Below are 10,587 nucleotides of genomic sequence, written 5' to 3'. Positions count from 1 at the left end.
CTGCCTCTTCCAGCCATCTCTATTCTGAAAACCCAACAACTAAAACAATAAGTACTGATAGGGTTACACAACACCTATCCCGTACAGGGGAAATAGAATAGTTACGACTCGACACGACCGACTATGCTCTGATACCACTAATGTAACACCCTTCTAAATACCCCAAAATATCTAATTAAAATGATAATAATTCAATCAGAGTAATTGTGCCTCGAAGGGTGTCACACAATCATTTCACAACGATCATCATAATTTCCTGTCATGCTCAGTTATTTAACTCAAATTATAAAGTATCTGCATAATACGCAACGGATAGAAAACAGCTCAATTATTCCAAACATGTAACATATTACATGCAAAATGGTTCACAACCAATCAATAAAATATTCAAACATCCCATCCCGATGTTACATCTATCAGAGCATGACCCACTAGGAGACTACACTAGACTCCAAGCACTAGCTCCTATTCAACTCACTGCTCGTTACCTGAAAAATAGGTGTAAGGGTGAGTTCCTCAATCAATATAATAAGCATTATACAACATTATGTAATGTTAAGTAAATAACGCATCAAATCACCCTAACCAGACTACACGCTCAATAACGGCAGCGTCAATTCAAATATCATACTCAACCATAACATATCACATATGTATAATCTCCAACCATACTCAACATCAACAACACTACACACAACACACATATAATACTGGAATACATCCAATCATATTATATGCCATACATTCATTATGCAATGAGACTCAACATATGCGGTACCGACTCTTCTTGAACTTACAGTTCAAGCTCACCGATCCCTCCGGATACGGCTACTAAGCTCACTAGTCCCACTCATTTGAGACCTAGTGACTCACTCACTAATTCCTCACCATGGGAATTAGCTACAGCCCAAAGGCTAGACTATGCACACTACTCATCTAGTATGCAAACATCAACAACAATTCAACAAGAATTCACTCACTAATTCCTCACCATGGGAATTAGCTACAGCCCCACAGGCTATGCCATGCATGCTAATCATCTAGCAATGCAGCATCAACAACAACTCAAGAATAGACAATATGCTCACACCATAAGTCATACAACGGTCTATTCACAATGCATACATAACTGATACATTTACAGCATAATGCACACCATCACATATCATCAACACAATTATCACGAAAGCATATCATATCATGCCACACAATCAATCATAGTATTAGCACACCCTACTAATACCTATGCCTCTCAAAACAACGGGAAATGATCCCTAATACATCGGTCCTCAGCTAAATCACATCACTCAGCCTAAACAGCCAAAACTGCACCACCACAGCACAGAAATCACAATTTAATATCCACTTCTGCACAGCACAGTTCGCGCCGCGCAGGAGGGTTCGCGCCGCGAACGGTGCATCACAGAACCCTTCTGGATTTGACAGTTCGCGCCGCGAACGGGGCTTCGCGCCGCGAATCGCGCGCGAACAGAACCCTCTGCTACAGAAAACAGATTTCAGGTCTACAATGGTTTTCCCTATTACGAAACCTATCCGACCCAACCTTCCACAGTCCAATTTACATCAATTAATCGTCCTCATTGTCAACACAATTCATATCTTATTTGATTACACCAAACCTAACACGTTTACATCAAATTCCTACGAATTCCCTCTCAATTCTTCCCCAATTTCATTCATCCCAAAAGTTCACAATTTCATCCTAATCATCCAATTCAGAGGTAATTCAAAGGTCTATCACTACCCATGACATATTATCATATAATACCCGTTAAATCAACGATAAACCCCCCTTACCTGAGTTAATCCGGCAAATTCTGCAGCTTCAAGCTCTTCCTCTTCTCTTGTTCTGCCTTTTGCCCTTTTTCTCTTTCAGCCGCTTCTCTTTTCCTTTTCACGTGAAAACCCTTGTTCCAAAATTGGGACTTTTTATTCCCACTTATATATTCCAATCAATAATTATTCCAAGAATTATTATTCCAAAATAATAATAATAATAATCCAAAATTCCAATTATTCAATTAAATTAATAAATAAAATATTAATTTAAGTTAAATAATTATCTTATTTTAATTGGGGTGTTACAAAATTGGCAATGCATAGATCAATCTGAGCTCCATTCTTCAACTGAAATGGCTCAAGGGTGAAACCCTAGCCTCAATAAGCTCAATATAATCATAGAATGAACCCCATAACCATCATAAACCTCATCTCCTGACTATGCCCTGACTGGCCCAATGCAACTGATTAGGGTTGACCAGTGGTCAAAATCCTAATCTCAAGGAATCTTCTTCAATCTCTTGATGACACCAAACCATGATGATGATGATGTATCATTGCAATCAAAGTGAAGACCAATATCCTTTGAGAATCATGAAACCCTGATTCACAACCCAATCCTCAGATGGCTCATGATCAATCAATAAAACCCTGGCTTGCACCTTTGACTTCCTCATCTCCTGATCAAGACTTGGGAAGATGGCTTGCACAATGTAACCACATGATATGCAACATGAAATGCCTAATGCCCTAAAATGAAAATGCAAATATGTTAATGCTTAGTCCCACGAGAGGAGGGCAAATTTTGAGGTGTTACAGCAGGCTCTGAAAGCAACTTCTGATAGGAGGTATCAGAAGCAGTCAGAAGCCAGGAGAAGATCTGATGGTGGTCAGAAGTCAGAAAGCTCAACCGCTGATAGACAAAAAAATGCTCAGAAGGGAAAAGAGAAGTATGACAAGAAGAAAATCCAATGTTACTGCTGTAAGAAGTTTGGTCACTTTGCTAGAGACTGTTGGTCAAACAAGGAGAGAAAATCAGAAGAAGCAAATATAGCCAGAAGTTCTGATGACGAATCTGTGCTATTGATGGCCTCTGAATCTGATGATATGGATCTGATAGACTGGTGGTATATGGACACTGGTTGTTCAAATCATCTTACTGGAAACAAGAAATGGCTGGTTGACTTTGACTCTGAAAAGAGGACAAAGATCAGATGTGCTGATGACAAATATCTTAATGCAGAAGGTATGGGAAATGTCAGAGTGACTCTGAACAATGGGAAAACAACATTGATTCAGAACGTGTGGTATGTACCTGGCATCAGAAGCAATCTGATGAGTGTGGGACAATTAATTGAGAAAGGTTTCTCAGTTACCATGAAGGACAATCTTCTGAAGCTGTACGACTGTAATCAGAAGTTGATTATGGAGTCAGAACAGGGAAGGAATAGAACATTCAAGGTGAATGTCAGAACTGCAGACTCAGAATGTCTTAGTGCAACAAGTGCTGAGAAGGAGAGTGAGCTGTGGCACAGAAGATTTGGTCATTTGAATTTCAGAAGCTTAAAACATCTGAATTCAAAGAAGTTGGTACATGGAATTCCTGCAATTAAGAAGCCTGAAAAGTCATGCAAAGTTTGTATGGAAGGAAAACAACCACGATTGCCATTTGCGTCAGAAACTGCTCCAAGAGCAAAACATGCCTTGGGAGTTGTACATTCTGATGTGTGTGGTCCATTTCCAGTAGCATCGATGGGAGGGAATAAATACTTTGTGTTATTTGTTGATGAATTCACAAGAATGACATGGGTATCCCTTATTAAGTTCAAACACGAGGTGTTTGATGAATTCAAGAAGTTCAGAATGAAGGCTGAGAATCAGAGTGGTCAAAAGCTGAAGATTCTTAGAACTGACGGTGGAGGTGAGTATAACTCCAAAGAGTTCCAGAAGTTCTGTGAGGAGAATGGAATTGAGCATGAGGTTACTGCTCCTTATACCCCTCAACACAATGGTCTTGCTGAAAGAAGAAACCGAACTTTGCTTGATATGGTGAGAAGCATGCTAAAGGAGAAGAAGCTTCCTCAGAAGCTCTGGGGAGAAGCTGTTGCCACCGCAACGTATGTACTCAACCGATGTCCTACGAAGAAGTTGAAGGAAATAGTTCCAATACAGAAGTGGACTGGAGATAAGCAAAGTGTTAGTCATCTGAAGGTGTTTGGTTCTGTTTGCTATAAACATGTTCCAGAAGCCAGAAGACAGAAGCTGGATGATAGAAGCAAAGTGATGATTCTGATAGGGTACCACAGTACAGGTGCATACAAGCTCTATTGTCCAGAAACCAATAAAATTGAATTCAGCAGAGATGTGATTGTGAAGGAATCAGAAGTTTGGAATTGGGATAAGTCTCAATCTGACTCTGATGTTAGAACCTCTGAAGAAAGGTCAGAGTTCAGAATTTCTGAGGTTGGAGTAAACTCTGACGTTGATTCTGATTCTGATAGTGATTCTGACTCTGGAGAAGACTCAGAAGATGAAGGTGACTCTGATGATCCAGATGACCCAGACTCTGATGGTAATCCAGATTCTGGTGGCAATTCAGACTCTGGAAATATGCCAGACCCTGAAGATGATCAAAGCTCTGGAGGAAGTCAACCATCTGAAGCTAGAAACTCTGAAGCTCAAGACTCTGAACAAGTTCAGAGACCACAAAGAATCAGAAACATCCCCAGAAGATATGCAGAATTTGACATGCTGCAAGACACTGAAGTAGACTCTGAAGGAGAAGTTATTCAGTGTGCCATGTTAGTAGACTCTGAACCCATAAGTACAGAAGAGGCTCTTAAGCAGAAGCTCTGGCTGAAGGCCATGAAAGAAGAACTTGATGCTATAGAGAGAAACAAGACATGGAAGCTGACAGAACTTCCAACAGACAAGAAAACCATCAGCGTCAGATGGGTTTTCAAGCAGAAGTTAAAGCCAGATGGTTCAATTGGCAAACATAAAGCAAGGTTGGTAGCCAGAGGATTTCTACAGAAACCTGGGCTAGATTACTCTGAAGTGTTTGCACCTGTAGCAAGACATGAAACAATCAGAATGGTGATTGCAATAGCTGCTAACAGGAATTGGCCTCTGATGCATTTAGATGTAAAATCTGCATTTCTGAACGGTCCGTTAGAAGAAGAAGTTTACGTGTCACAACCTCCTGGATTTGTGAAAAAGAATCAGGAAGGGATGGTGTACAAATTATACAAAGCTCTATATGGATTGAAACAAGCGCCCAGAGCTTGGAATAAGAAGATTGATTCATTTTTCAAGAAGTAAGGCTTTCAGAAATGTGAGATGGAGTACGGTGTCTATGTTCAGCATACTTCTGAAGGAAATATGACTCTGGTATGTTTATATGTTGAGGATATACTGCTGACTGGAAGTTCTGAACAGGAGATAGCCAAGTTCAAGAAAGTTCTGATGAATGAATTCGAAATGACTGATCTAGGCAAAATGACATACTTTCTAGGGATGGAGTTCAGATACTTTGAGAAAGGTATTATTTTGCATCAGCTCAAGTATGAATTAGAACTTCTGAAGAGATTTGATCTGAAGAATTGTAAGATTGTTGTTACTGCATGCCAAGCTGTGTGGATTCTGAATCTATTGTAGGATCTGAAGATTAAAGTAAACAAACCTCTGAAGCTGATGATTGACAACAAGTCTGCAATCAATCTTGCCAGAAACCCAGTGTTGCATGGGAGAAGCAAGCACATTGAGACCAAGTATCATTTTCTGAGACATCAAGTTCAGAGGGGAGTGTTAGAAGTTGTACACTGCAGCACTCAGAAGCAGTTGGCAGATGTTCTGACGAAAGCTATCAAGACTGATCAATTTCTCAGATTAAGGGATGGAATTGGTGTTACAAGTTTTGATGGAATATGAATTAAGGGATGGTATTAGATTTAATTATTAGATTTAATTCATATTTAAGTTTGTTAGATATTAGATTTAAATATTAGATTTGATTCATATTTAAGTTTGTTAGATATTAGATTTAAATATTAGATTTGATTCATATTTAAGTTTGTTAGAGGCTTATAAATAGGGTGTCAATCATTGTAACTTTTAATCCTTTTTGTAGCCGTCATTCTCTTAATAGAATATTCATCTTTTATTCTACCTTTGCACCAACACCTAACTCACCCATACAAAAGTGACTTGTAGGGTGAAGATTTTTCTCACTTATAAGCACATGTTAATGTCATATATTGTCCGACGTGAGACTCTTAAAACACCTCCTCACATCCAGAACTAGACATCTGAAGCGTGAAAGTAATTGATGAGTGACTCGATAACAGAAACCTAATAGGATTGACCCACTGGATCTTAAATCAAACTCTAATATCATATTAGAATTTAGGTTTTGTCTAACTCATTCCTACAAAATCAACTTATAAGGTGAAGATTGTCCAACTTATAATCACTTCAGACAATATATTATTCGATTTAAGACTCTAAGGATGTAAAAAAACAAAACACTTAGAAATGGCTTAAATCACCGAATCCTATACAACAAAAGTAACAAACTTAAATCACCAAATAAGAAAACAAGATTCTCATTTCTAAAGTCAGTCCAAATGTGTAAAGGGTCGGCAATCGCATGCATGGGCACATAGTATCATCAAAATCTGTTTTCTTACGCATGTCTCGTGCCGAACCATACTTAACCACGCGGAGATAACTCATACGTATCTTACACCACAGAACCCGTTTTCATGAGATAACTAAATAACTTTTCTTAAAAAATTTAATTTTGTTTTTTATGACTAAGCTAGATTTAAGAAAATAATTTCTGAAATTAAAGTAATAAAACAAGGAGTAAAACATAACGTACCACTATATTTAGTTACTAATTATGACAAAACAAGAAAAATGCCATGGACATGAAACCATAGCTTGAATTAGAATTGAAGCTGAGGTAATGGATCTTTCCAAAAGTACAAGTAAAACAACTTCACAATTCACACAAAAACACTCTTCACCAATTTTGCGTAGAAGCAACCAACTCTTATTCCATCATCAACTTCTATAAAATGATAGAAACATCACAACAAAAACTCACAAAATTAGACAAAGCTAAAAAAAAGAGAAAAATGAGTGAAATTAGAGCCTCAGCCTCAAAAACAAGCACCAACAAAGGTGCTACTACTATGAGAGGGAAAACATTCTCTGGAGTAGGAAACCTCGTTAAGCTTCTTCCGACCGGCACTGTCTTCTTGTTCCAGTTTCTCAGTCCAGTTGTAAGCAACACCGGACACTGCACCACCATCAACAAATACCTAAGCGGTATTCTCCTTGTTATTTGTGGTTTCAACTGTGCTTTTACTTCCTTCACCGACAGTTACACCGGAAGTGATGGGCAGACACACTACGGTATTGTTACCGCGAAGGGTCTCTGGCCATCTCCGGCGTCGGAGGGTGTTGATTTGTCGGTGTATAAGCTTAGGTTTGGAGATTTCGTGCATGCTTTGGTTTCGTTGATTGTGTTTGCTGTGTTGGGGCTGCTAGATACAAATATTGTGCGGTGCTTCTACCCGGAGTTTGAGCTTGGTGAGAAGATGCTGATGCAGGTTTTGCCACCTGTTATTGGTATGGTTTCTGGTACAGTGTTCATGATATTTCCTAGTTATCGACATGGAATTGGATACCCTACTAGTTCTGATACTAATGACACCTCTCAAAAGTCTACATAGCATTCTTTGTTCATGATTGGTTATATTATGATGCAGAGTCATGTATAAAATGGTCGAGTTTCATTCAATTGTTTGCTATTTGTTTGATTAATTTGTTAATTCTAGTATGATGTTTGTTTGGGTTTGGATTTAACTGTCTAAGAGTCGGTCAAAACAATGAGTCAATGAGTTACAACAATGTGTCAAAGATTTACTTGTGAAATTAATTAGTGGGTGAATATATGAAAGTTACTTGTGAAACAGTGCATGTAGATTATAAATTTGGAATAGTAAGAATGCTTTATTGCATGCTTTTAATTTGAAAAAACAAGAGTATTAAACAGGCCAAGTGGTCCTTAAATTTGAAGATTATTTTTAATCTCGTAACTCGAATATAAATAACAAACAGAATATTCATATTCATTAATAAGTCACAATGCATTTTAAATAGTAGATCAACTCTAATGAATCTTTAACAACTATTAGGTCAGACCCAAGACCCATTTGGAGGAATTGAAAAACAAAAATACAAATCTTAGCTTTCTAATAATAAGTGAGTATCATACTAATGATGTGCTAATATGAATAATGGTTGGATTAGTAAGACAATACATTTAATTAAGTGGGAATGACAATAGTTAACCAAGAGCGACAATGTTGTAAATAAAGTTTAATGGCAAGGGCATAACTGTAAATTTGCATATCCAGTATACAAGTTGAATGGAACCTCTTTCATCTCATTTCTTTTCACTCTCTAAAGTCAGAATTTGACAAAGCTTAGAGAGAGTATAGAGAGAGACCCGAATCTGCATATCCAGTATACAAGATATGTCGGCTTACTCCAACCAAACCTTATATGCCCCAAATGAGTTGTGAAAGGTTAATTCGTTCGTGTTTAGTTTGAGATGTGAAATTGAGCACACCGTGGCCCAACAAAAGTATGAGACTTATGCAGAGCTCTTACAACAATGTTTTTTTTTTGCATATCATACCTTGAAGAAAATCCAAGCAGAGAAAGAACAAGCAAGGCAGGGACACGATAAACATGGGAGGTCGGGTCACTATCTGAACCCTGAGGCTCCCTATCAAAAGGGAAACAATCTCAAGGTGGAAGATCACCCAACCACCTCAGTGTAACTCCTGCAAGATAAGCCATTTTGGAGATTGTAGGCCAGGTAAGTGACTATGTTTTCGGTGTAATGGCACATAGTGAAGGATTGTCCTAATCAGAGTTCGCATGGAAAAGGTACTGGTCGAGTTTACACCTTGGATTCTAAAAAGGCCAAGGTAACAACGACCTCATTGTTGGTACATGCTTCGTGAATAATCAACCTTTGTTTGTTCTAGTTGATTGTGGAGCATCTCATTATTTCATTTCCACAAAGTATGTTCAACAACTTGGATTATAACTTGTTCCCCTTTCACTCTCCTATGGTTGTTACCAGAGCAACGGATACTAGTATGGAGATTTAGTGGATCCGTAGGAATTTTTCTGTTTCCTTTAAGGACCGTGAATTTCAGATTGATCTGATTTTCCTACCATTCAAGAAGATCAATGTAGTTTTGGGGATGAATTGGATATCTGCCAACTCAGTGTATATCAGGTGTAAGGATAAAGTTTTCTTCATTCCTACCCATGACGCCACTCCTAAAGATGTGATGAGTGCACTTCTAGAAGGTACAATTAATATGATCAGTTGCTTGTTCACTCAAGAAATGTCTTTTTATTTTGATTCTCACCATGGATTAAGAGGATAGACGAATGTTTCTAAAACTCCAGTAGTATGTGAATTTCTTAAAGATGTCACTTCCCTTCCATCAGAAAGAGAAATAGAGTTTTCCATCGATCTTGTCCCAGGAGCTGCTTCAGTTTCCATAGCTCGTTATCGAATGTCTCTGGTCGAGCTAAGGGAGTTGAAGAGTCCGTTAGAAGAATTGCTAGTAAAGCATTTTATTCAACCAAGTGTATCTTTGCGGGGATCATCAATCTTGTTAGTGAAGAAGAAGAACAATGAGACGTGTATGTGCATCAATTACCTCCAACTGAACAAGGTCACTATAAAGAACAAGTATCATTGCCTCATATTGATACCATCTTAGATCAGTTGAAATGAGCACGTGAGTTCTCGAAAATTGATCTAAGGCTTGTATATCATCACACTTGAGTGGAGAGTTCTGATACACCAAAGACTGGTTTCAGGACGCGGTATGGCCATTACGAATTTCTTGTTATGTCGTTCGGAGTGACCAAGGCTCCTACAGTCTTTATGTATTACATGAACGGGGTATTCCAACCATATTTGGGTCAATCTGTGGTAATCTTTATAGACGATATTCAAATCTACTCCCATACTCTAGAGGAGCAAATGAAGCATGTGATAATCGTGCTATCAGTTTTGCAAGAGAAATATTTTTTTCGTGAAGTTTAGTAAATGCAAGTTCTGGATGTCTGAGGTGAAATTTCTTAGTCATGTTATATCTCGAGGAGGTGTAGCAATGGATCCGTTGAGGATAGAACCGATGGTTAATTTGGAGAGGTTGAAAAATGCATATGAGGTCTGAAGTTTCTTGGGACTAGAAGTATATTATAGAAGGCTTATAATGGGGTTTTCTCAATTAGACTTACCTTTGACCAGACTCACCCGTAAAGAAGTTCCATTCAGTTGGGATTCTGATTATGAGCAAAGTCTTCGTAGGATGAAGAAGAAGTTAACCATCGCTCCCGTGTTAGTAATCCCCAACCCTAGTAAGCCTTATGATGTTTCCTGTGATGCATCGAATGAGGCTTTAGGTGGTGTACTTATGGAGAATGGGCAAGTGGTGGCCCATGTCTCTCGTAAGTTAAAGCCTCGTGAAGAGAATTATTCAACACGTGATCTTGAGCTAGTTGCCATTGTTTTCGCACTCAAGGTGTGGAGACATTATATGTATGAAGTCCATTTTGAGATGTTCAATGATCATAATAGTTTGAAATATCTCTTTGATCAGAAAGAACTAAGCACATGTCAATGAAGGTGGATGAAGTACCTTAAGGATTATGATTTTGATTTAAGTATCATCTTGAAAA

The 10,587-nt window shown here is 38.3% G+C and overlaps 1 protein-coding gene across 1 annotated transcript; it reads left to right on the top strand.

Annotated features, from left to right (window-relative positions):
* The first annotated feature begins 6,795 nt into the window (after window positions 1–6,795).
* Window positions 6,796–7,783, top strand: LOC127078944 (protein DMP2). Its single transcript, XM_051019358.1, has one exon. The coding sequence runs from the start codon at window positions 6,882–6,884 to the stop codon at window positions 7,539–7,541; it is 660 nt and encodes a 219-aa protein (XP_050875315.1). The 5' UTR covers window positions 6,796–6,881; the 3' UTR covers window positions 7,542–7,783.
* The last annotated feature ends 2,804 nt before the right edge of the window (window positions 7,784–10,587 follow it).

The sequence above is a fragment of the Lathyrus oleraceus genome, chromosome 1 (assembly GCF_024323335.1).
Source record: "Lathyrus oleraceus cultivar Zhongwan6 chromosome 1, CAAS_Psat_ZW6_1.0, whole genome shotgun sequence".
NCBI classification, from domain to species: domain Eukaryota; kingdom Viridiplantae; phylum Streptophyta; class Magnoliopsida; order Fabales; family Fabaceae; genus Lathyrus; species Lathyrus oleraceus.
The sequence above is the reverse complement of the archived record's forward strand: the minus strand, read 5'-3'. Positions and strand labels throughout refer to the sequence as shown.